The sequence below is a fragment of the Onychostruthus taczanowskii genome, unplaced genomic scaffold, assembly GCF_017590055.1.
Source record: "Onychostruthus taczanowskii isolate IOZ18803 unplaced genomic scaffold, ASM1759005v1 scaffold5, whole genome shotgun sequence".
Classification (NCBI taxonomy): domain Eukaryota; kingdom Metazoa; phylum Chordata; class Aves; order Passeriformes; family Passeridae; genus Onychostruthus; species Onychostruthus taczanowskii.
In genome coordinates, this window is record NW_024502568.1 from 185645 (window position 1) to 212487 (window position 26843).

The 26843-nt window shown below is 44.3% G+C and overlaps 2 protein-coding genes across 2 annotated transcripts in view; one reads left to right on the plus strand and one right to left on the minus strand.

Annotated features, from left to right (window-relative positions):
• Positions 1–11274, minus strand: part of PIK3AP1 (phosphoinositide-3-kinase adaptor protein 1) — a 36610-nt gene extending 25336 nt beyond the window's left edge. Inside the window, exons 1-2 of the mRNA XM_041415289.1 lie at positions 11147–11274; positions 5086–5502 (exon numbers count right to left, since the gene is read on the minus strand). Coding sequence (XP_041271223.1) covers positions 5086–5502; positions 11147–11159 — 430 coding nt within the window. The 5' untranslated portion in view covers positions 11160–11274. The remainder of the gene's footprint in view (positions 1–5085; positions 5503–11146) is intronic.
• A 3913-nt stretch (positions 11275–15187) lies between these two features.
• On the plus strand, positions 15188–26172 carry NOLC1 (nucleolar and coiled-body phosphoprotein 1). Its single transcript, XM_041415773.1, is given in 14 exon segments — positions 15188–15327; positions 15449–15504; positions 15578–15699; positions 16774–16889; positions 17662–17803; positions 18316–18425; positions 19081–19231; positions 19757–19897; positions 20284–20373; positions 21662–21808; positions 22022–22582; positions 23276–23388; positions 23772–23852; positions 24099–26172. Coding segments are annotated over 14 exon segments (2100 nt in total). The 5' UTR covers positions 15188–15216; the 3' UTR covers positions 24258–26172.
• The last annotated feature ends 671 nt before the right edge of the window (positions 26173–26843 follow it).

Genomic DNA, 26843 nt, shown 5'->3' on the forward strand with positions numbered 1-26843 from the left:
CAAAAAATGAGACATCTCCCCCTTCTCTCCGAATCCCTCACCCCAAGCAGCTCATCTACAAGCACAGCAACTACAAAAAGATTTTCAATTCTACAAAAAACATAGTCATGTTTCATATGTCAAGCAAAGTTTGAAACTATAATAAATTATTTCTCATCCTGCATCCAGGAACCAAGGTGTATTTGACTATGTCAAGTTTTGCTAAGGTTCTCGCAGGTCTAGCGGTCAATTTGTGACTGGATCAAGTGTATAAACCGAAAGAACTAGCTGGGGCACACAGGAACAGGAGAGAGATAGGGAAGACATTGAGGAGGAAGCAGGGTTCCAGCCACCCAGACAACAGACATTGTGTACGTGACCAAAATCTCAAGCAAGAGAGGCTGGAATAGTTCACTTCCACTACTTCTGGCAGAAAGAGACAACACATACTGACAAGGCATATGCACACCTCTTACGACTTTCAAGGGTGCCAAGAATCACATTATATTCATCAGTGATTCAAGTCTTCCTGAGAAGCCACAGGTAAGAGACATGAACATCCAGCTTGCTAATTCATTATCTCCTCTTGCAGTACCTCCTTGCTTCACTTTAAGTGCAATGTGTAACGCTTGCATGACAGAATTTTCCCATAAAAGCCTAAAAACCTGGAACTCCATCTCAGAGAGTTGGGCACTGTTTGACTGAATGTGTGGTTCTACGAGTGGCTCCAGTAGATCTAAGACCACATTACTACTGCAAGGGCAGTCACATCTTGCCTCTCCTTCATATAATTTCTCTTGGAATTCCACCCTTGTAGTCGAACACCACACCAAATCATCCAGACAGATGAAAGGTGGAGAATGAGGCAGACACTCTTTTGCAGCACTCTAGCCTATGCCACTGGTCACATTTCCCCATGGGAAACTCAAGATACACTGTTATTCTCAAGTCACTTTTGAAAAACACATCAAAAGTTTTCTGAGGTAATAACAAACAGCCATGAAAATCTTACAAAATGCAACCCTGGAAGCAAAACAACTGTTCAAGTACGTACAAAGGGTCTGTGAAATAACCTAAATTCTGTTCCATACATCTCTCCAGACCTGCTCTCCAAAGCATCTTTTTCTTGACCACATACTTCTACTGAGATTTTTCAAAAATCACTTCAGCTGCTCCAGACTTAAATATGATCAGTGATGGCCACTGGGCTCTTACTTTAAGCAAGTGTTTTAAAGCCTTGCAGTTCTCATTAGCAGATACCTAGAATTAGTCTTAGACCATAAAGTAACCTGTGAGAAGATTGTCAGAACCACAAGCCACAGAGAAATACCATTAGCATTTACAAGGTGCATAAAGACTATAATAGTCTGAAGTTTTTAACCACAACAGTTTCTGTCCTTTACTATTTCTGGGCTATCATTTCATTATATCTATTTAGAAAGTTAGTACACACCTATGCTAGCACTGCTTGAATTTTATAATGCCATGGAAGAAAACCCATGAGGTATTGGTTTTTATGTAAATAAACTGAGACTTAATGAAACACCTTGATGACAAACAATTAATCAATCCTGCAGCTGGGAAGATGATTTTAACTGCTTGATCCCATATGCTACAGATGGATAAAAACATCCATGCATTTCTCTTAGACAACTCTCAGTATCACATGGGGGCTTACTTAAGGTTTCTCCAATTGCTTTAACCAGCTCTCTGAAGTTTCTGACTTTCCAGCATCAGTCATGTACACCCATGCCTGGAGAGGCATGTGACCAGCATGTTCTCTCAACCTGAACTCCTGTGCAAGAGTGTCACAGTTTCCTCTTCTTGACAGGCAGTGAGAACCAGCCAGGCTGCCGAGCTCCCATGTAACAAAGAGGGCTCTCATTTGCACCCAGAGGGCTGACTAACAGCCCACCCGCTCCTCTTCAATGAGCAGGGTCAAAGAACCACATCTTAAGTTTAAACAAGATAGAACAGAGAAAAATAGTTTTAAGAATCCATTCTATTTTACCCCTTCAAAGAGGAGGGAGAGAGAACTGCAGGCTACCACCTCACATCTTCAAGGCCAATTCAATAAGCTGGCAGAAGTCAATGTTGGGTGCAATTAGCTGAGAGGGAACTACTTGGAACGTATTCCTCCACAGAGCACTGAGACTGGAGAAGTAAACACATGGCAGTTCACACCAAACTTTAAAATACAATGTGAATTTAGGTGTCTAGCCTTAAATGGCACCTATTAGCAAAAGTAAACAAATAATCAAATAATTACAGAAACAAAGCTGTAGGAAATCTCGCATGCACTACAACTTCACCTGTCTGGGTTGAGAAACAGTTGAGAACATCTGTCCAATATGACCTTAAATTCTAAGTAGCTTATTCTAAGGTTTATCTTTACAACTTGAGTCCAGCATGGGACTATAAAGATGCTTAATGAACCATAGCATCTTTCACAAGAGGAGAGGCTGCAAGAGCTGGAACTCTTCAGCCTGCAGAAAAGACAACTCAGGAGAATCTTATACGGACAAGATAGGAGACAATGAAAAAGAGGGAGCCAGACCTTTCCATAGTGCTCACTGACAGGAAAAGAGGCAATACGCACAAACGAAAATTAACGAGGTTCCATCTGAACACAAGAAAACGTTTTGTTACTCTTGAGGTGGTCAAACATTGGAACAGGTTGCTCAGAGAGCTGTGAAGTCCTGCAGTCTTCACCTGCAGAGACATTAAACCCCCAACTGGAAATAGTCTTGGGCAACCTGCTTTATCTAACCAGGCTTGAGCAGAAAGTTTTAGATGATCTCAAGAGGTCCCTTCCAACCTGAATGATATGCTCTCAAGTTTCATCTGTGCAACAGAAGAAAGGCAGGAATTTAATTCAATTCAATTCCTTGACACGAACAGGAGGAAGAGTTATACAGCTTATGTGATTCTTCTTATGCCATTTCCCTCTCAAAAAAGCTTACTGCCTTGGCCTCTGACATCTCTTAATGAGCCCCTCTGAAGGTAGAGTAACATTTCAGCTCTTCCTGACCTACAAAGATAAAGTTCTCAAGGCCAGATAAATGTTTCCTCATTTCTGAATTTATACTAAACTAATAAAAATTAAAATAGGTTTCAGCATGTGATGTCTTGGGGTGTCATAGTCCCATGATGCTCTAAACAAACCACAGCCAACAGCTGTGCTAGAGGCAACAGCACAGCCTGCACAGGGCCAGTGTGCAGCCTCTGGAGAAGAATTTGCCCTGACTGCATCCTGTAGCCCTGCACCATGCCTCACCAGCTCAGGATTCAGCAGTTTGGAAGCTGAAGCTGAGTCATTTAGCATCAGGCCTAGTTTTGACACTGCTGTTAGAAGTACAGGTGAGCACATGTGAAGAGAAGTGCTTCCCAGAGGAAGACACCCAGACCCAAACAATTTCAAATATGGTCATGAACTTTCTCTGCTAAGTGCTGTAAGAATTAAGGGTTGCTTTAATCAGGAAAAATTCAAACCTAAGACCAGAGCAGAGGCTGCATTTCTCTGTGGGAGAGGTCTGCTGTCACAAATATTTTAAGTTACTCTCATGCTGCAACTAAATACAGCAAATTTGTTTTTTACCAATCAAGAAGAAAGTTTTCACAGTTTCACCCAAAAAAGGAACTATGTACACCTGGGGCTGTTTTCAGGGGAAACACGAGAACATTTGCATTTGAGGCCATTCACAGCACTTGTATAGAATCACACAATAGAAGAGGTCACAGAGTAATTTTTTCCCCACACAGAAGTAGGATCTGATACATTAATCCAAATACTTTGGCCATGAAAGCAGCCCATCTTAAAGGGGTTCTTCTTTCACAAGAATCACAGTGACAGCAGATGGCTCACCTTTGCAACTGCTCTGATGTGCACAAACCAAAAACTTGACATGGCATGCAGGTGACAGCCACATCAGCTATGACTGCCATAACAGTAAGAGAAGTCCAGAAATTCTGAATACTTGCGTAGCAGACTATCTAGAACATGTTACAGCAGACTCCACAGCAAATGAGTTTAGTTTTAGCTCATTTTTTCTCCCAGTCAAGTATTTTCTAGATACGCTGAAGTCAGTTTGAGATCAATGCATGCTTATTAAAGGGAGAAAACAGAAAATAAACTGATTTTTTTGTTATGTAGAAACAGCAATAAAAATAAAGCCAAAGCACGCTTTGTTTCAGTACATGCTAACTTGTGGCACAGATGGAGAAGGACTTTAGATCCAACTGTGGGAAGTCAGACTCCAGAGCCTTTATGCACACAACACTAAACACAATGCCTAACTTAAGCCATGGAATAGAGATAAATCTTAAGCCAAGATGCAACCACAGGATTCCAGTCTTGCTGAGGCTGACAAAGAACAGTATAACCCTACCTATGGCAATGTCATAAAAATATCCAGACCAGCACGACTGCCCAGAGCTCTCCACCTTCATTTCAACAGAAATGGTGAGAAAGGAATTCTACATGCTCTTCTAGAGTTTAGGAAAATAAGGAATCAAAACTCAGTACATTGAGCTTGTGTGGTCTCCAGCTCTTAATACTTCTGTGCTTAAGGAAATCAGTGCAATTCTTTAATTAATCTCTGCCTTTTAATCATAGGTAACAAAGTGATCTGCATGGTATGGTTACATCCTTGATTTCAGGCCCAGTGCTAGAGAATACATATTAGACTTTATTTCGGTTCTGGTATGACAGAAACAAGTCTGAAGAAAAAGATAATTCCTTTCCCTAAAATAAATAAATGACAATTTTCCATTGATTTTGTTCAATAAACTGCAGAGTACAATATTTACAGGCAGAATTTTAAATATAGAAAGTTTTAATCTTCAATTTGCTTCAAAAGTAGCCACTCAAGACAGCCTCAAATTCAGAAGTTCTCTCTGAGTTGCTGGTAATTTCTTCTGAATTAGGGACCAACCAGCCAGGTACAGAAAAATTTGCTTGCATAACTTTCTTGTTTACAAGGGTTGGACAATTCGCCTTAGTTTGCTCTTTAAGTAAAGCAGATTACCAGTGTAAAAATAAGAATAAACAGCACCATGTATCTCCCTCCTCCAACAAGAACTCACAGCTCCTAGCTATGGTCTTACCTTCTGAAATAGCCTTCTCAACAGCTGCAAGGTAAGCATCAGGCTCATCATCATTTGTGAGTTCTTGCCACTGAGCCCAGTCCTTGAAAAAGGTCAAATAGTCATCACAGTCCGTAACACCACAGAACAGCTTGACTACTTTGCACGGGGGCCATAAAGCTTCCTGAAGGCTCTGCAGGATGTGAGGAACATAAAAACTCTGCACCAGCCCAGCAGAAAGCAAAAGGATGATACTCCGACTTCTGCTGAACAGGTCCAGCTCCTGGTGGGAGATGGCAGAGTCGTCTTCCAGCTGGTAGCTCAGAATCCGATGCTTTCGAACTTGCCACGTAAAGAGGAAGAGGTTCTGGAGGTACTGACACCATTCAGCGGCGTCACTTGCAAACACGATCAGCACATCGTATTCTCCAGGGGCTCCTGTACAGGTGCAAGACGATCACAAGAAAAAAGATTCAATTCAAACCATGAACTCACCCACTGCTTTGCAACAAAAAACCCCACAGCGCTGCCTCTAATTCCTGTCAGAAACTACAAAGCATTTCAAAAGAACAGCAGTTCTATCCAAAGTGAGGGGTTCACAGCCACAAAGCAATTCTAAGGGTGAACTAACTCCTACTTGCATCTACTCCACTAAATTTAAGTCGTTTTTTCATTCTTATCAATGAAACAAATTAAATGCTCTTGCTATAGTTTCAAGTGAAACAAACTACACAGATTTACAGATTTAAAGCATTCTGATAAGGAAAAAAAAAAACCACAAAAACCAGACCTTCAAAACAAACTAGCTTGAAAAGGGGAGTTCACGCTCGCATGAAAGTTAAAATCATTTTAAGCAATTATATGGTCTCTGCAACACAACTGCAGATCATTACATGCCCAAGCAGACACCAAACAGCACACCTAAAATAACAAATGAGGTCACACCACGCTTACAGGAAGTCACTATGGCCCCCGTGGTGTTAGCTATTTGCTCTCACTGCAGCAGAAAGCAAACTGCCTGAAAAGCATGCATGCAGCTAAGGGCAAACAACACCAGCCCCAGTGTTTGCACCACAGCCACTCTGTTGTTCAGGCTTCAGACATTCCACAAGGCTGTGTTAGAGTCCTTCCTCAAAACTGCCATCGAAAGCTTTCCCAACAATTTTTGGAGTGACAAACACTCTCTTCAGAGGGAAGAACTAATACAATAGTGGTGACCATAAGACAACCCAAAATATGCTCACCAAAGTTGACTTCTCCCATAGTTCTCTAGAGACAGCTTCTACCTACAGACTCAGGCATTTCAGTGCTCTGGCACAAAGGCACTTAAAAATGTTAACAGCTTGCTAAGAGTAGATGCAAATTGAACCAGTGTGACATGATGCAGTGCTCTCCCACCAGGCTCAAGGAAGCTTTTAAGTTTACATTTAATTTTTCTATTTACCTGTGAAGAAGTTTATTCAAAACTGAGGTTTACAACTCAGGTCCAGGGTAAATTTCAGAGCTGAGCATTTAAAATCTTGTTAACAAATTGTCTTCTAATTCCAGTTTGATTCTTTAGAAGTGTCAACATTTTAAATCCATCTCCATCATGACACAAGCAAAGGCAAATTTTTCAAATTAAAGCAGAGAACAATGCCTAAAATTTGGCAGCCAAAGAGAGGATCTGCAGAGTGCATTTACCAGAACTGAAGATAACAGTTTTGCAGTCACCTTAGAAAAATTCAAGCAAAATTGCACAGCCTTCAAAGACTTGATTCTATCACCTTCCCCAGAACCTTCGTTATGAAACGAAGACAGAAAGAAGGTCTAGGCTGAGGGACCCTAGCCTTAAACTATACAATTAGCAGCTTTAAACTGTAGTTCAGCAGAAGTGATACGATTGAGAAGAATGGAGATGTGCTCAATGTTCGACCAATTACAGCTACCTGCATAAATAAGGCAGTCTCTAAGGAAGCAGTGAAAGGATAATACTCTAGCTATGGAGAACGTGGGCAGTGCAATGCTGACATTTCACTAGGATAGCTGCATGTCTGTGAGTGAATACAGCTCTTGAACCACAGATGGAGGCTTGTGGGAGACAACATTTCCAAAGGAGAGGACCCAGCAAACTCAAAGTGGAGTCCTCAGCACTCAAAACCTTGGGACCTTTAACCTAAGAGTGAAGAACTGCTGTGAAAAAAGACAGCTTTCACATCAGTGAGCACACCACCATTTCCAGAATATCACTGATGGTGGCTGAACACCACCTGGCAAAGACAACAGAATTACATGAGCAAAAACATGAAAACCAAGCAGAATTCAAGTATTATTCTAGATAGAAAGGGAGATGTACCACAGACTTCTGCTTCCACTGCCCTGGGCTGATTTACATGCAGAACAGTGGGAAAGGACAGCACAACTGTCTGCTGAGAATGGAGCCCACGCATTGCACCACGGCCAGATAAGCACAGCCTCAACAGATGAGGAACCACACAATGACCCTCTGAGGTGTGCCCAAAGCTCTTGAAATCCTACCCTGGTGCTCTCTGGCAGCAGCCCCACCTCCAGTCTCTGGAAAAATCAGCAGTGGCCTCCCAGGCACTTTAACGTTCTATAAAACGGAACAACTAATCCTGTCATTCACTTTTAGGAAGCACACAGCTTCCACACTATACTTGTGAGCCAACAGGCACTTCTTCAGGCTTTCAATGAAAGTAAGCAGCTGTGCTTGGATTCAGGGTGGAAGAGCCATTGACTTCAAACACGCCTCACACTGCAGGGGCACTAACTATCCAAGAATCCCTCCCTTCTCTGGTGTGTAGATAAAGGATGCAAACTGGACAGACTCAATGCAAATTTCCTGCCAGAGCAGTGCAACCTTTGCATCCAGCAGGAAGGAACTTCACCTGGTGTTTAGGAAAGGTATTGATTTCCTAGCTAGCGCTGCTCTACAAGAACACCATTCCCTTTAACAGAGCTGTACCAGCTCTCCTCAGGCCTTCTTCCCTCAGCTCCCCCAGCCTTTTACACACAAGCAATAAACTGAGGAACAATGCTCCTAAAACAAGAACTGAGAAATAACATTACTGACTCCACTTGTAGAGCCAAAGTAACACTCCATGTTCATAAGCAAAAATACTGGAAGTAGGTCTTGCAGAGCTAAATAAGCTTAAGTCAGCACTGGGACTGTTTTAAAAAAAAACCCAAAAATCTAGAAATAACTTCAATTGCAACATTTTCCTTTAAAAGAAGAATGACACAGGACTCTCCTTCCTGGATCATGCTATTATTTGTTTAACCAAATAGCTGCCTTTGCAGCACTAACTACTGTCCAGTCCTCAGAGAACAGCGTAAAAAGAATACAGAACATTTCAGGGAGTTTTTTCACAATGCTTCAAACATCAGAAAAACTCACAGAGCACAGTTCAAAACATAATGTATACTCTGCCTGTTGTAAGCATATATGGAAATCCTTTGGTGAACACCAAACATTTTATTTCCTTAAACCCTGCCCTTAGATAGACGGTTTGACAATGCTTTTGACAGGCTGGTTTTGGAAAAGTTTCCAACTAAAGGAAGAAATATACGAACACTATACACAACAGCAAGTTGAAGAAAAAGGATTGGCTGGCACAAGTCTATCTTTCACACTCTCAAGTGTGATCTAGTTTAAATTTTAACAATACCTTGTTGCTGGATTCCTAAGCTTAGGGTGTTAAAAATACTTTGGCCTCCGTTACAAAATGTCAGCACTATTAACAATACTGCAGGGCACGTTCATCTACTTCATAGAAAATCATAAAGGTGCAGTTCTGTTGCAGTTTGCAATAATAAACTATAACCTTTGGAATGCTTTCCAGCTGTAACTGCCTCTCCAGTGTTTAGCTGCACACTTCACTACACAGCAGTGATAACAGACTGATGAGATTACAAACCAGTACCATAGACATGCCTAAGACCTATAATTGAAGTGTAAGCCACAAATTAAATAGCACAAATGACACGATACAAAGCTTTCCCTAGCTCACAAACCGCACATGGAATGGAAGAGGATGAAACAATTCAGTAAAAATCACATACGCTCATGGCAAGCATATAGAAGTATGCATGACCACGTCATGTCTTCACAGTCTCCCTCTGAGAAGCAAACAAATCAGGCACACCCCCAAACTATGTCTGCAAGTAGCGAGGTGATAATCTTTAGGCTCAGCCCAAACATGTGATAGTGGTTTATGGCCGTATCATAAGGTTCTGATTACCACTGAAATAGCTAAACAATACCGTGGGAAGCTGGAATATCAGCTCTGGGTAAGACTACATCTTACATTATCAGCTGTTATCCATTGTTTCACTCCCTAAGGCAAAAGGTTTGACCCATTTTCAATTTACAGATCATAAAGTTTTCCATTGTACTTGTGGGCCTCATAAAGAATATTCAGGGCTTGTAGTAATACACAACTTTTCTGCTTCAGCTTTTGCATACCACTCATAAGTGGGTCATGACTTCTCATTGTCCACAGACCAGGTAAAAAAACTGAGACTAAATCCTTCACTCCAACTCAGAGGATCATATGCAGTGGCAAACAATTTATCTTCATCTGCTAGAAAAAATCCATCTCCAATTCTGACTACATAAGAAAGGCATTATGTAACCTGTTCCAGGGTGTTTTGTGATTCATGTGTATGGAGGATACAGAAGTAATGCTGTCCAAAATCACAGTCCTTGATAGATGGGAATTCACTCTTCATGGAAGATAATTGTCTATGGTGTGAAGGAAACACAACTCAAAGTGTCTTAATAATAAAATTCTTAAAAGAGAGCACTTTCAGGAAGTGATAGAAACTGCTAGTGGGCCATTAAGAGAAGTCCTCTGCACCTTCCACATTTCAGTATGTGAAGTGTGTGTATTTAAGTGATGTATGATGAAATAAATGCATTCTCTGCATGCATGGAATGCATAGTAATAGTGATCACATGAGACTTCTTACCTCAACTGGAATAGAAAATCTTCACTTTAAATAAAGTGCTGCAAACAAGCAAGAGGAAATAGCAGAACCAAAGCAGATAAAATTTCTGCAAACCAAACTTCACAGAGAGGAACAAGAGATTTGCATTATGATATGTTAATCTAAAGTTGTTCTCTTTTTAAGGGTCTCTGTGAAATCACCTTCTGTTTATAAGGAGAAAAGTAGTTTTGGCCACAAGTCTCCTGAGGCCTCCATTTAGCTTATTTTTACCTCACAAGGAGATATGCGTCAATGAAACGCAAATGTTACTTCACACCCTGAGAATGGCACGTTTTTTCCTTTTTTAGATAAAACCCATACACTTCCCTGCAAAGAGAGGAACTTGCAAACTGGGCATTAGCAAGACTTACACAACACCGGCTAAACCCCTCTCCCCTTGAGTTTGCAGCTCTTATTCTAGGTAGTTTTACCTGCACATACGTCAGCTAAAATACTTTCAATTACAGCAGACTAGCTCAGCTTGGGATCCTGTGCCACTGTGGCAAGCGGCACCAAGTCATACCTCCAAAAGCAAGTGGTGCTGAAGAATAAAACCGTATTTAGGAAAAACTGACTTCTCTATAAAACATCACAGAAAAACATGCAAGTAGTAAAGGCAGACAGGAGAAAATTACAGAATTTTACAGAACACTTTCCCTCAGAGCTCTACAGAACACTTTCCCTCAGAGCTCGCTGACCTGCCAAGCCGAAGCGCACTTCAGACGCCGGAAAGCTCTGCCAGCAGCTGCCCTGAACTCCAGACAAGTGAAGCAAGGCGAGCTAGAAAGCGCTGCAGCCCGGCTACGAGCAGAAGAGGGACCGTGCCTCTGGAGAGCGCCAGGGGTCCCTGAGCGCGGACCCCCCTTCCCCTGCCCCGGCAGCGCCTCGCCAGGGGCGCGCAGAGCCGCGCAGCGGCACCGCCCCGCGGGGGGAGCGGCCAGCGCTCCGCTACGCTCCGCTTGCCGGCACCTTGGCGCGGGCAGCTGCCGAGAGCCGCGGCCGCCGCAGCGCAGCGGGGCCGCCGCGCAGCACGAGCGGCGGAGAAGCCCCGCCGCTTCCCCGCGGCTCCCGGGACGACAGCCGCGGCACCTACCGGGGGCGGCCATGGTCCGGGACCGGCGCGCAAGGGGCCGCTCCCCTTCCCTCACATCGGCGGCGCAGCAAGGCGGTGCATCCCCCCGCGGCTGTCCCTCGGCCCCGGCACGCACGGGACACGGCACCGGGCTCCTCCCGGCCCCGCCTCCCGCCCGCGGCGCCCCCTGCAGAGCTGGGCACGGGGCTGCCCCTGCCCGGCCGCGCTTCGCCTTTCCGGGACGCCGCGGGACTCTGCCCCCAGGACGGAAACCGCCTTTTCCAGCTGGCTCCAATCGCACGTCCCCTAGGTGGCCGAGAAAACAGCGCTACAACGAGGAAAAGCTGTTACAATAATACAGCGGTCTGGAGAAACCTGGAGCAACAGCTGAGGAAAAGAACAAGCAATACCTGCTTTATACTCATCCCTAACTTAGGTTTTGTCATGGCTTCTTTGAGCAAGGACAACTCCTAGGGAGAAGCAAAGTTGCTCCCAACAGAATGAAGTAGCTCGAGGTTCTGTGTTTTCATCGAGAAGATGCTGTCTGTCAAATGGAATTTACCAGTTTCTGTAAGACTATGCTCATGTTTGAGTACAGAGACAATAAGCAGCAGAAGGACGCCGTTATTGTTCACAGAGCAGGACTCAACTTACTAATTTTGTCGCTGAAGACAAAGCAACAGATCCTGCCTAAATTACTCAGCCTATTCCTTTGCAAACTTTGAAAAAACACTTGTAACCAGTGAGATCTTTCATTGATGCCCTTCAGCACAGCAAAAGCAGAGCCCTGACAGTCTGGCTTCCCAGTGAGAGCAGTCATTCCCAAGCAGTCAGTGGACATTCTGTATGCAGCTTAGAATCATTGCTAATGTTAGAACAGATGTGGTTACAAGCAGAAAGGAACCAACTATTTTCCACTAATCAACTCTATCTTAGAAGTTAGTCAAACTCTCTTGTTACCTGCAAATCTTTCTTTACTCAAAACATACTTTAAGCTTACAAACTCTGTGCCACTGCCTGTCTTCCAAAACCAAGGTGTTTGTTCTCTCAATAGGGAAGTACTAGGACAAAAAGCACTTCCTGATGATAAAGCCTTATGAGTAATTCCAGGTATGCAAAGAAGAAACCGTAACTTTCCCCCCTGAATCATCCCAAAAATATACACTAGAATAAAGAACACATGGACACTGGGGAAGTGTGCAAATACAGAACCAACTTGGGATTTAAGTGAAAGACAAAAGTTAACTAGTTGAAAACAATAATCTTTAAGCAAATTATTTTACTATTATGGAACAGCAAGTATATATTAAGAACTATTTAAACAGATGGATAACCACACTTATGACTTTATGACTGTTCCACATTATTTCCCTTGTTAAGCTGTGTATCTTCTAACTTCCAGTATAAAAAGTTTTAAAAAAAAAAAAAAAAAAAGAGAGAGGAAATAGAGGGAGCATCTCATCCTACCACCTTACCCAAAACTGACTGTACAAACCTTTCCTCACTTCAGTTCACTGCAGCATATGAACACAGCTGCATCTGCAGCATTATTCTCAAGGGTCTGTCTTATCCCTGTCCAAAGAAAAGGAATAGATTGTTCTTTCTGGAGCCAATGCTTTTTTGCTAGGCACTTACAAGCAGTAACAAGGAAATGATTGAGTACGTGTTTGAATACTAATGCTATCTCTCTTCACTTTTTCTTGGTGATGGAAAGAGTGGAAAGGCCAGAGACCTCTCATGGAAACGTTCTCCTGAGATGAGCTGGGAAATGAGAGGCTGGAGAGCAGTGCTGCAGAAACAGACCCAGGGGTCCTGGTCAATGCCAAGCTGAACATCAGCCAGCAGTGCCCTGACAGCCAGGAGGGCCAAGCCTGTCCTGAGGGCATCAGGGACAGCATGGCCTGCTAGGCAAGGGAGGGGATTGTCCCAGTCTGCTCTGACTGGGGCCTCCTCACCTCGAGTGCTGGGGGCAGTTTAGTCACTGTGGTATTAAAAAGATCCCATGCATAGCCCTCCCTACAGCCTTAACAAAAGGGACATGGCAGCCAAGGGCAGGACTGAAAAGACTTCTGAGGAATAGGTGAGGGGAACAAAGGGATTCACAATGGTAAGATAAATCTGTTGAATTTGCTTGTCTTTTAGATCCCAGGATCTCCCACTACTGCCTTGGGGAATACAAGGACAAAACGACTTTCCCTGCCAGGTCATCTGGACAGCTGCAGGCACAACAGGGGAGCACACCTAGAGAGCCACACATCTTTGAAGAGAAGCTGTCGCAGAGCACAGGGAACAGACCTAACTGGCAAAGGCCAGGCAGGAGAGGGAGATACTTATTAACCAGAGGAGAAGCAAAGTGAGCCAGTGAAGCAAACACAGTAATTTCCCTGGCTCCTCACAGCAGTTAGTTCACACAGCAGGGCTTAAAGTAACCACAGTTTACCAGTAAAAGCTGCTCCTTTCCTTTCCCATGTAGGCAAAAGCACAAAAGTTTGCTGAGCTTGCAGATGAAGCTTGCAGTTGTAGGTTACTGTAGAGGGAAACTATAAAAACTAGGAAATATTAGTTCCTGCAAACAGTTTCCTTTCTGCAACACAGTCCCATGTTATTCCATACATAAAAGGGGCAGGGCATCCCAAAACCAAGTAAACATATCTAACCTAGCCCCAGTTGAACGCCCCATTTCTGCTACACAGGCTACAGCACCTGTACAAAAATACAATCTTACAGTACAAAATACCACAAGAGCTGTCTTCTACTTCCCCATGAGTGCAAATATGGAGCCTTCCAGAAGCACCAGCAACAGGCATGCTTAGCTGAGAACAGAGCCCACCCAGCTGTGTGTTCACCAGGCACTGAGGGAAGAACACCCACACAGCACAGAACAGCAGTATTTGGAAATAGTTAAGTGCAGAGGGCTAGGTAGGAGAAATGTAAAAAGCAAAACACTGCCTACCTACCACTGTTTTTTTTTTGCCCTGGCAGCCCTAAATCTAGACTTTAAGCACAGTACTCTCTTCTTCCTTGGCCCATGGCAAGCTTTATAGTACAATCTATTGAAGAAGATAAAAAAAAGTGCCGTCCATCAAAACAGCAGGAATAGAGAGCTACATCCAGCAGAGCAAACCTGTAGTATTACAGCAAAAAAATTTCCCCTAGAAAAGTAACTAAAGCCACAGCAATATACAACAGGTGAATGAAATCTCATCCTCATCAGGGTTGTGAGTGCACTAACACAGTAAGCTTGTCCTGCTCAGCCTCATCTGGGGCTTCCACATCCACCCTTTTCCATAGGTCCAAAGCTCCATTTAAGATCAGGTCCGGGTCTTCAGCACTTACTTGAGCTATACCTGTTTCATCCCCTCACTTACTTGAGCTATACCTGTTTCATACCCTGTCTCCCGCCTTGAAGCCCTTCAAGTCTGTATTCTAGATAGCCTCCTCTCAAATTCCTTTTCCGTCTCTTACAGGCTGCCGCTTTAGGATCATGGTGTTACTTTTACCAACTCCCTTTGTTCCTGTACGGATTTAGCCAGGAGTATTCAGTAAGTTCCTGTATGGGTTCAGCGGTTTCACAGCCCACCTTTCCTGAGTACCGGGGTCAGCAGCACCGAGCTCTGCCGGCCGGGCCGCTGAGGGCTCTGCCAGCGCCCAGGCTGCCCACAGCTCCCGGCTCCTCCTCCTCCCTGAGCAACCCAACTCCTGCTCTGCAGCCTTCCCCAGCATTCTCCTTTCGGTGGTTTAAAGCGGATTGCAAGCAGGAGTAAGCTGGTGAGGGTTAAAGGGACTTAAGTTTAAGTCTTCCCGCTTCCAGAGTCGAGCGGGCACTGCCGGTTTCCCAGCCCCTCTCCTGCCTTTGCAGCACAGGCAGCCGTTCGGCACCGCGCATTGCCTTGACACAGGCACCGACACTGAGGGCGCCTGCCCATCCCCTCACAGCGGGAGCGCCCCGAACCCGCGCTGCGCGCGCCATTTGGCAGCGGCCGGGGCGGGGCCGCGGCGGCGCACGTACGCAGGCACGCACGCAAGCACGCACGCAAGCACGCACGCAAGCGTTAGCGCGTGCGCGCGCGGCACGTGTCGGCGTGGGCATCATGGCGGAGCGGCGCGCGGTGCCCAGCGATCTGTTCCCCCTCGTGCTCGCGTTCCTGCGCGAGAGCGGCTGCCAGGGCGCCGCGCGCGCCTTCGCCAGGGAGGCGGCGGCGGTGAGCGGGACACGGGACAGGGGGATGGGACACTGTACACGGGGAACGGGACACGGGACACGGGGGGCGGGGGCTCATGCAGGGGCCCAGTGACTCTGGCTGACGCGGCTTCTCGCTTTAGAAGGAGCAGGACCCCAACGCGGCCTCTCTCCTGGACATCTTCACCTACTGGCTGCGGTAAGTGCCCCCGGGCCGCGCCCCCTCCGCCCGGCCCGCGCCCCGCGCGCCCCGCTCAGCCCTTCTCCCGCAGGTCTCCGGAGGCCAAGAGGAGAACGCTGGTCCCGAACGGCGCCCAGGCCAAGAGGAAGCCGTCCGCCAGCAGCAGTGACAGCTCCAGCGAGGAGGATGAGAAACCCCCGGCCAAGAAGCCTGGTGGGTTTGTGGGCGGCCCTGGTGCGGACCGCGGTTGTTTGGCGTGGCCTCTCGCGCGCGTTTAGAGCTCAGCTTCAGTCGCTCTTTTAAAGTCTTTCAGCAGCTATCAGGGGTTAGTTTTGTATTGACTGATCTCGGTTTTTTGGCCGGTCTTTTGCCCATGACATGGAAGATAGGTTCATTTTAGTTAAGGGTGATCTCTGTATCTTATTGAAAGTTAGGCACAGCAGTTTGTGTCCCATGCAAGATTTTAGCCATTTCAGAGAAGTGCCAGGCATCCGTATTCACCTGCTGCTTGTGTGAGGTTGCTACCCTTTTTTCTTTAGAGCTCGAGTACTAGTACTACCAAAAAATACATCCCTGTGCTGCACTTTGCTATGTGGTGAGCTGTATTTTTCCATTTTATGTGAAACTGTTCTTGTGTCTTTCATTAATCACTGTACACAAGGCTGTGTGTGTCTAGCAGTAGATTTTGGAGGAGGCAAAGAATAAATGAGGAGAGGGAGGACACAGAAACAAAATATATCTTCAACTTGAGCCATCCTAAAGCTGAATTTGAACTTAGGTCTGATTTTTATTTGATAAGGACAGTTGTAAATATAACATAAGACAAAACTATTTTTTTGCTCCACATTATTGAAAAGCAGTCAATAATCAGGAAGTGGATTTGGTCAAAACACATTTGGGTGTCTGGAACAGTAACAAGATATTGCAGTGGTTGTCTTTGCAAGCACCTGTCTGTACTTGTTCAGCAGGCTTCTTTAAGCTGGGAGGTGTGCAGACCCAGCTAATATTATCTCAGTTTAAGGGGTGCTCTTTCTTTTTGGGCTGTCATTTTTGGTGATAGAAATTGGCACTTAAATTTGTGTGTGACAAAGATAAAGTCTAGAATGGTTTTATCTTTTTGCTTACCCATTTTGAAGCAGTCTGCCACACAGTGCTCAAGAAAGAAAGTCAGTCGTGGTTTAATGACCTTAATATATCCTTTAGCCCTAATATCCACCAGTGCAGGATATAGGTACATGAAAATTGTCAGTTAACTTGTCATCAATATTTGCTGTCCCTTATTTGCAGCTAAAGCATCAGCTGTGCCCAAAGGAAAGGCAGCTCCTGCAGCCAAGAAGGCAGAGAGCAGCAGTGAGGACTCCAGTGATGATTCAGACTCGGAGGAGGAGGAGAAGCCAGCAAAGGTTGGCTTTTCTTTCCAGCAGCTTTAATGTGTGTTTGACAGTGATGAATAATAGCAAATTGAACCAACAGAATTGCATGGGGTATTGGGCCTGGACTATGAAGTGCCCGTGCTGCTGCAGATACAATGCACAAATACATTTCTGTAGTGCAATTTGAACTGGTCCCAGGAAAAACTAATTTTTTGTCCTGCAACCAATTTGTTTTATATCCAAGTCTGGTCCTTGCTTATCCTAAGACTGCCAGGGCTTACTTCCTTCGCAAAGAAAGATTCGGTACTATAAGTTTGATCTTTATATATATATGTGTGTGTTTATGTAAAAAGAGAATCTTCTCTTTGCTTTTTCTTGCTGCAGTCATGGTCTTGAAGCGGAGGCAAGGAAGAATGATGTCAGGGGAGGAAGAGTGATAGCATTGTACCCTAGAGGAGACCAGCTAGAGTTGCCCAGTCAGTATTTTCAGTCTTCAAGCTAGTGTGATCTGTAGAGGGAAGAGAACAGTGGCAGCCTCAGAGCTGCCCCGTGTTAAGGAGGCGGCAAAACTGAAGACTGATGTGCAAAGGAGGCTTCCAATGCATTTCTGGGAGGTTTTCTAGAGCAAAATGTTATTCCAGGATTTTCAGACCCTGACCATTAAGCAGAGTGGTGTTTTCAAATCTAAATGGTAACTTCTGTGAAAGGTAGTTGTTTCTATAGTCTGTGTATGTGTCCATCTTATTAGCCTTGTTTTCTTTTCATGACTGAGGGTTGATCTGTTTTTCCTGCTGTTTTTTAGAAAGGTGCAAAACCTGTGGTGAAGCCAGCTGGAACCAAAATCCAGCCTCAGAAGAAAGCAGAGAGTTCGAGTTCTGACTCAAGCAGCTCGGATGAAGAAGCACCAAAGAAGCAACCACCAAAACCAGCAACACCTAAATCAGGTACCTGTTCTTGTGTATCATGAGTAAAGTGCAAAAGCAACTAAGCAGGGGAGGAGTGCTGGGTGCTGTACCTACATGCAAAGACATATGTATTAACATAGCAGTCTGAAAATCTGCTTTCACTGCCATTCCACGCAGGTCTAGTTTCTTCTGACATAGAGGTGTAGAACTGAATGCAGATAAAACATCTGGTCCTGAGCACCACATTGTTTGAATAACTGCTTATAGGTTGCTTTTGCCCTTGTCTTCCCCTCTAAAAGCAGGGAAGATCTTGTTTAAGCCTTTAGTTTCAGAACTTCCCATGAGCTAGAAGACAGTTTCCAGAAAACTTTCTCTAAGATTGCAGTAGGATAAGCCAACAGTTTTGCAGTACTACTGCAAAAGCAGTACTACTTAATCTGCTCTGTAGGCTTCTGTGGTTCTTTTTTTCTTTGAGATACTCACTGCTCAATGTAATTATCCCTCATCTACGTAGCATGTTTTGCAGTGTCCCTTTTTACTTCTCTCAAAAGGAAATAAAGCTGCCCAGGCAGCCACCAAAGCTGTCAATGGCTAAGCAGCAAGCAGTAGCAGCAGCAGCAGCAGTGAAGATTCTGATGAGGAAAAGGCTGCACCAAAAAAGGTAAATTAGACTATGAAAGACTTCATGAACAATGTAGAAGTCTAGTAACACTGGGTATTATCTTGCTAGTCTAGCAGTCTGAGTAGTCTGAGGCACAGACTACTCAGACTGACATAACTCTTACTCCTGCTTCTCCTTCATATGGTGGGCTTACGTGTTGTAGCATCTCTCCACGTACTGCTTTCTTCCCTAATACCTCCATACTACTTTCTCTGCTCCTTCTTTACAGGAAAACATCTTGTTTTGTCATAACCATATTGTGTCTCCATTATATAAAGTTGCTTTGGCCTGACTCTTTCATGTTTAGCTGTTTGAGTTTTCCACTAGCAAGTGTTTAAAAATGTTTCCTGCAACACAAAAATAATCACAGTTGTTTTTAATCATGTGGCAGTTGATAAATTTCAGTCAGTCCTCTGCCCTTGTGTCCAGAGGAGCTCATCATTAGGGGTTCATGGAGCAGAAAACAATAGCAGAAGAGCTGGAAAGATAATGATTCTTATGTGCTTCTTAAAATTTGCATTTGAAAATCTATGTTAATCTTTTTTCCTTTGTCTTGAGAATTTGCTCTTAAGTGAGGCGTGGAATTAAACAAGATCCAGTTGTCCCCACAAGATTTCTGAAATTACCTTTTTTCATGTATATTTCTTTTGATAAGGCTGTTCCCAAGAAACCACCTCTGCCAAAACCTGCAGCCACTCTGGCATGTCCGGGGAAAACCAAACGTGCCAAGAAAAGTTCCAGCAGTGAGGACTCATCTGACAGCTCAGACGATGAAAAGCCACCTGCAAAACAAAAGCCAAAATCTGGTGGGTAAAAAATACTAAATCAATTTTTTTTGTGAAGTATCCAAGGCTGTTCAGTTGCAGTCCAGCTGATGGGCTAAATGGGCCTCTGCTCATTGTGGTATAATGTCTTTAGGCTTCCAGTAGAGAGCTGGTCCGAGTAGAGGGTCAATCATCCAAGGTCAGTCTGACTCTCTGACCAGAGAATTTGAGAAGGCAATAAATGTCAACAATGAAAAATTGACATATCTGATTTTTTTTTCTGTAAAAGTTTGCTGACAAGCTCCTGTTCTTCTAAAAGTGCAGAGAAAACTTCTGCAGAGATGGTTGGGTCAGCTGAACCCCAAGAGGAGAGTTAACTCAGTAGAAACAAGGAGGTGGCTGTGGGGTGGGTATAATCTTTCAAATTATAAGCTAGTGTTGGATTGTAGCTACAGAAGGGGAATAAATGGAAGTGAATAGCAAAAGTCCTTTATTCTAACTACAACAAACACCTTGTGCTGCTCACATTATCATGCAGGCATCTGAATACTGTGTTTCTCTTCATAGGTCCATACAGTGCTGTACCACCTCCTCAAGGAACACAGGCAAAGAAGGGCCTTGCTAAAGCTCCTGCAAAAAAGGCTGAGAGCAGTGACTCTTCAGACAGTAGTGATGAGGCAGAGCAGGCGCCCTCAAAGGCAGAAGCAGGTATGTTATGAGAAGGAGAGGCTGCAGGGGAAGTATTACTTTGTGCCAAAAAGGGTTTTTTTGCAAGGTCTTGGCTTCTTTGAAAAAGCCATTTCTCTTTACTCTATGTTGCTCTTTGCTCTTCTGGAAGCTTCTAGTTTGAAGGCATTCCAAACAACACTGTTCAGCTTGTAGATCTGAACTGTGGTCAGGTTGCATTTGCACATTTCTATTTGAAAAGTCTTCTAGTTTAGTGAGAATAAGCCAAGTTTTTGCATGGCTTCCAATAGGCTGGTTGAGGGGCTGGTGTACTGAGAATGGAGCTTTTTCACATCTGCTCAAGTTTGGATCTTGGGACAAAGGTTTGGTGTGGATGTGGCCTATTAATTTTAAACTTGCTTTTGCAGGCAAAGCAGTAGTAGCTAAAACAACCCCTGCCCCCCAGAAGAAAGCTGTGACTAGTAAGAAGGCTGAATCCAGTTCTGACAGTGACTCAGGTAATTCAAGAAATTAAGTTCTGATTCTTTTGTGTTAATGTTTTTACTGGCCAAGTTGCTCCATAGTGGTGTATCTAACAGCCTCAGTGTATGAGCTTAAAAGCTTCAGAGTCTCCATGACTAGCAAGATATGAAATTGAAAACCAGCAGCCTGCTATTCAAGATGGAGCATGACCATGAGACAAGACTGTTGGCCAGTGTAGAAAAGTCTCCAGATTGCTGGATGGAAAGGGCAGGGAACTGTGAATCAGGTTTTTCACAGAAGTTTAATGGTTAAACTGTTCTTGAGCATCTGTGTCTTGAGATTTTTGGGGTTTGTTCTTCCATTGTGTTTGGAGAAGTTTCTGAAATAAAAATGTAATCACCATATAAAGTTCAAAATAGCCTTAGAAGATGCCTCCCTTCGTCTGATGTGACCCCAGAAATGGGAGCAGTGTACTTTGTCTCGTGTCAACCAGGTCTGAGGTTTGGTGTTTCCCATGTAAGTTCCCTATGTGTTCCAATTTCCCTCTGAGTTCAAGGTGCTCCTGTGGCATATCTCGGCATCTCTGGTGGCATGGCAGGGACTGGGTGGCAGCTGCCAGTCTGTCTGCAGACAGCTAGCCCTAGCACTAGGTTGTGTGACACTCCAGTGAGTTGCAGCTGTTCTGTGTTTTCTGGTTTTGTTACCTAGTTTCTCTCAAAATTGTCAAGTTTTTGGTTGCTGTTGCTAAAGTATTCAGAAGTACTGGAATAGATCAGGTTTAGTATTCCAGATCCATGTAGCACAAACAAAGGTGTATTTGTACTCAAGAGTCTCCATTTTCAAACTGCTGCTTTCTCATCTGTTAGAGGAATTAGCTAAAATGAGATACTGTGCTGTTGCTGCCTCACTTTATATGCTTTGTTAACTTTATCTCTTAATTTTTGCATGTTTTTTCTGATCCTTACCACATAGATGCTTTTTTCAACGTTTCTTCTCCCCAGGTTTGATGATACTGATACTTTCTCTAAAGTTATTTATTCAGTACCTCTTCTCTTACATTATTCTCCAAATATTTACTTACTTGTGCATGCATTAGTGAACAGCTTAAGCTGTTTCCACTTTCTCCCAACAAAAAAGATGGGTGGAAAAATGAATGCTGTCCCTTGACTGTTTAAGTGCTTGCCCATCAGATGCTTGCCAGTTAACTTGTGGCTCAGCCTTTCACTTACTTACCCATAAATTATATACATGTTACCACTAAAGTAACTTGCACATGAGGCCTATTAACTTGAAGAAGTTTTTTTTGTTTGTTTGTTTTTTTAGATTCTAGCTCTGAAGATGATAAAAAGAAGGCAGGGAATAAGCTCCCTGCTAAACAACCTGTGATAAAGAATACTTCCAAACCAGCAAAAGTAGTTGTCAAGCCTGGACAAGCAAAGAAAGACTCCAGTTCTTCCTCAGACAGCTCAGGTATTGGGGTGGGAGAGAAGGAGAATTTCTACATGTGTGTTGTTCTGGTTCAGACATTTCTGGTCTGGGGGTGCCTTTGGACAGGAATACCCATTGCAACGTTGTTCCAAGCAGATGATGAAGCGTACTGTGTGTCAACACTGAATCTGAACGTTAGCCTTGTGTTAAAGGAATGGGACTTAGCCTTGATTGCTCTTTTTATTTCCATTCTAGATTCTGATAGTTCTGACAAGAAGGCAGCTCCTGTGAAGCCCACAACTAAAGCAGCAACCCCTGCAGCAAAGAAGTCACCAGCTGCCACAAAGAAAGCACAAAGTAGCTCTGATTCAGATAGCAGCTCCAGCAGTTCAGAGGATGAGAAGAAGAAGAAAGGCCCTCCAGCTAAACCAGCTGGTAAGGTGGCTAAGCCACTGTCCAAACCTTTGACTCCAGCTCCCAAAGCAGACACATCTGACTCTGATAGCTCAAGCAGTGAAGAAGAAAAGCCAGCAGGGAAACCAGCCACTAAATCTACAGGAGCAGCAAAAGCAACTGTGGGAAAGAAGGCAGCTGCTTCTAGTAGTAGCAGCAGCTCATCAGACAGTTCCAGTGAAGAGGATGGGAAGCCCAAAAAGGCAGTGAAGGGCGTGCAGAACGGTTCTAAAGCCACTGCCTCCAGAGAGAAAGCAAAAGCATCTGCAGTAGCTGCAAACAACATGAAGTCTAAGCCAGCTGGTGGCAGCAGTAGTAGCAGTGAAAGCAGCTCTGAAGAAGAGACTGGAAAAGTCAATGGAGGTATTACCAGCAGTGTGGGAAGTGGGTCTGTCAGGCAGTGTTACTGAGCTAAGCATGAATGGAAGACTTTCTGAAACAGTACTCATTCTAATCTCTGTGTTTGTGCCATTTGGTGCAGTAGTAAGAGGGAAGGGCTGGTTTTGAATTTGGTGGGATCTTTTTTGTCTGCATTGAATAGTTGCTGACAGTGAAATTTGTGGTAATGTGAAGCACATTTCTGTGTAGTTGTTGCCAGTTGCCATCTGTGCATGCACAAGATTTAGTGACAGCAAAGCAGACTGCTGGAGGACACACTTGTCTGTGTGCAGTGGGACACCACAGTTGATGCCCTGGTGCACAATCTCAATCTTTAACCCTCCAGGAAGAAAAACTACTAGTGATGCACTAGTGATGTGTGCAGGTACATATGGTATGAATCCAAAATCTGACAAATTTTGGCTAATAGAACTCTCAAGTATGCAAAATCATTAATATAGGGCTATTCCATTGCATAAAATTTTATCCATTACAGGATGGGGAGGTCCTTGCTGACTGAGAACTGTTAGTGTCTGCTACAGCAGTCTGTTTTCTGGGTGAAGTAATGCAGGCAGCAGTTCTCACACCTGTGTCAACATTGGGTTTGCTTTCTGGGGAACAGAAGCCTTTACTTTTCTCAGCGCTGCATTTAAAGTTCTGCTGCTGTACATCTAACAGGCACAGTCGGGAAGAAACAGAAGAGGGAAGATGTTCAGGAGCCAGAAACACCACACAGTAAAAAAGCAAAGATCAAAGCCAAAACACCACACACAGTTCCCAAGGTGAAACGGGTGAGTGAGGGTGGACTGTGGCAACTGCCTGAAGAGGCATCTTTGCCTTCTGAACAAGTAGGCTGGTTTGGGCTTTTTCTGCATGGTTGGGCCCACAGGATTATTTGTATTTTTATTGTATCCTTAAGTACTCTAACCTTGTCTGGAGAGCCCTAGGGAGTGCACATAACCTAATATTCTGGCAAAAGCTTGATACACTTGCACAGGAGCACTCCTGAGCTGTGTGATCTGAAGTGGGGAAGGAATGATGAATCTGAGAAACACTTAAAGATTGAGGTGACATGAACAGGGTTTTGTATTTGCAGGGCAAGGAAGGAGGTTGTTACTAAAGGAACATTGTGTGTTTGTATGTGATTACTGTATCTCATTTTCTTTTCCAACAGCCGTCCTCTCCCTTCCGCCGCGTAAGGGAAGAAGAGATTGAGGTGGATGCCCGTGTGGCTGATAACTCATTTGAAGCAAAGGTAGGGCTAGGTGGTGCCAGAGTGGTAACAATTTGTCTCTGAGAGTACATGACTGGAGAGCAGCCTCGGTGTGCTTCTGGGGAGGGGTTTTGGTGAGACCTTCTTCCACCAGGAGGCGCCTGGAGAGTGGTATCAGCTCCTGTGTGGATGAGCTGGGCTTTGCCGGGTACGGGGAAGTCAAAGCATTGCCCTCACTCTCTTGGGTTCTGACTTGAATTTCTTTTTTCCCCCCTCTGTCCCTCACAGAAAGGAGCAGCTGGCGACTGGGGTGAGAAAGCTAACAACATCCTGAAATACACTAAAGGCAAATCTTTCCGTCATGAGAAAACAAAGAAAAAGCGAGGCAGCTACCGTGGGGGCACTATATCAACCCAAGTCAATTCCGTCAAGTTTGAAAGTGACTGAGAATACTGGAGTTCATAAACCATCTGCTCACCTTGGATGGGCATATGGACATTATGGGTGTCAAGCCTGCCTGGAATGCTAACTCCCCTAGCCCCTTGTGGGGCAGGCAGCTCCAGTGTAGGGATGTGGGAGAATGGTTGGATGTTTCCCCATTTTATTTCTAATTTTTAGTCTCCTAATTTGAAACCATCCTTAAGCTGGTGTTATTGGCACCACTAGGGTGACCACCAAGACTTATATTTTCTACAGTCTTATTTTGAAAGGCTGGCAGTGATTTTTACTTTTGGTTTCCTGCCCATGTACTAGAAGAAAGAGAAATCATTGTCCTGTATTTTAACCTCCCATTTCTTTTTCAGCCAGTTTAACTCTCATACGTTTGATGAGGCAAGTATTGTCACTTGCCTCTGACTTGTTACTGTAAGAACAACAACTGATTTGAGCACTCTGGCTGTACTCCCCAACCCCACCTGACATTTCAAGTTTACCCTTGTAGTGTGACAGGGTTCCTTTCCTGTTTTGTTTTGTGGTTTCACCTTGCAATAAATACCTACTTTCCTCTTCCTTGCACTCCTGTGGAGGCCACTAACCGAGTACTTGGAGAAGCAGTCTCTAAATATGGTTTAGTAGTTGAGTAACAGTATCGATTACAGTTACAAGGTGGGCACTATTGTCAGAAAGACCAGGGTATATAGTGCTGCTGTGGCACTCTTAATAACACTTCCATTAGTGTAGCTGGGGAGTGAGGTTGTACAGAAACTTGACTGCATGGGGGTTGTGAAGTTTCACTTGATGGGAAGGGATAAGGAGACTAAGGAGATGAAGGCCTCAGCAAAAGGCAGAGGTGGATAAGCAATGTTACTGTTTCAGAGGCTCTGGCTGCAGTGTGGCATTACTCCTTATTCTGTCTGAACATAAAATAAGCCAGTTGACATTTACTGCTAGCAGTGTGAGCTGGAGCTTGTTAGGAGTCAAGGTGAATGTATCATTAATGCCTTAAATTTCTGAGTTGGATCACTTGGTCTTTGATCTGTTTTCAATCTGTTAAATCCTTCTTGAGAAGTAAAATGCCAGTTTCCCCCTAGCACAAACCCTGGTGCTGTATGGTTTGAAGTACCAGCTACAAGTGTATGTTCAGTATGGGCAGCCACAAAGAAGTTGAGAAATTTGCAGCCTAAACTGAGATTTCATGAGCAATTGACAGTATAATGGTGTACACAGCTGTGGGCTTGCATTCACACAGCTGTATGACTGCTTCCTTACTTAGGTGCAGCTTGCATCTGGTAGAAAATATTCCTCCTCTGTTAGGTGGGTTAACTAGTTTGAGGAGCAGGGGGTTTGAGCCCACAACCAGCATGAGTTGAATAGTGGTAGTGCATGTTTGGGAAATGGAGTAGTGGGCTGTGAGATTTGCTTACCCCACGTGGTGAAACTGCCAGCCAGAGAGGTAGTGCAGGGCCTGATTTCCATGTTTCCATTCCCTCCCCAAAGGGTGCCAATGAGAAGAGCCTTGTTGCAGGAAGCTGTGTTTGTGTGCAAAGCAGTGTCACCTAATTGAGGGTTGGGATGAGACTTGATGAGCCACCCCCATGTACGAGTAGCAACTTTTTCCAGTGAGCATTTTTCAGGACTTCCCCCCAAGCTTGCACAATCACAGGGGCCTGGATTCAAGGCTACAGTGCAAGGGGCCAAGGAGACCATGGTTATTACAAGAAAGTAAAGGTTAGAGGCCAAAGGAAGGTGGAAAGAGTATTTTCTGCATGGGGATTTGAACATCATCTTGTCATTTTCCCTCTTTTCTGTTTATCAGGAACTTACATTTGAAACTGTTTAAAATACTTTTATGATTTGAGGTTTTTAAAAAAGTATAAAATGTGAGAATTTAATGTGTCAAAAAATAAACATTGCTGCCTTTGTAGTCTGAGTGGATCTGGTAGTTAAAGATAGGGATAGTGAGTGGGAAAAGGGAGAGTACCAGTGCTTGGGGGTAACAGCACTGTCTCAACATCTGTCTACAACTACTTCTTGTCATCTTACTTAAATGATTGTGGACATGTAATGGACCTTCAGAAGTAAAAGGTGGCCTGTGCAGCTGGCTGGTGAGTGACTGAGAAATTTGCATAAGATGCTAGAAGCTTATATCAAAAACTGAGACTGCACACGTCCCTTCCCATCAGAATATCTCGTCAGGTCTTCTCAGATACTGCTGCCAAATCAGCTGTATGGCAGTTGGCCATATAAGCACCAGCATACAGGAAGAAGAAAGAATAGGCATAACTGAAAAACCCTGTATATATCTGGTTAAAATAACTGATTTGTGTCCCCTTAGATTGCTTCTTCTCTCTGTGCAAGGAAAATAAACTTACTGATAGGTGGGGCCTTGTGGAGATCTTGAGTGCCATAACACTCAATTTTACCCCTTGCGCTGTGGCTCTCTGGAAAGGGTGGGGTGATGCACCATGTGCATTGAGCTCTGTGTTGCTCTGCAACCAACACTGCCACAGCCTTCCACCTTGAATGTGATGCTGTAGGAGAAGTTGTAATGCTATCTGAAGTTCCAGCACAGGATGCAAAGAATCTCATTAGCCT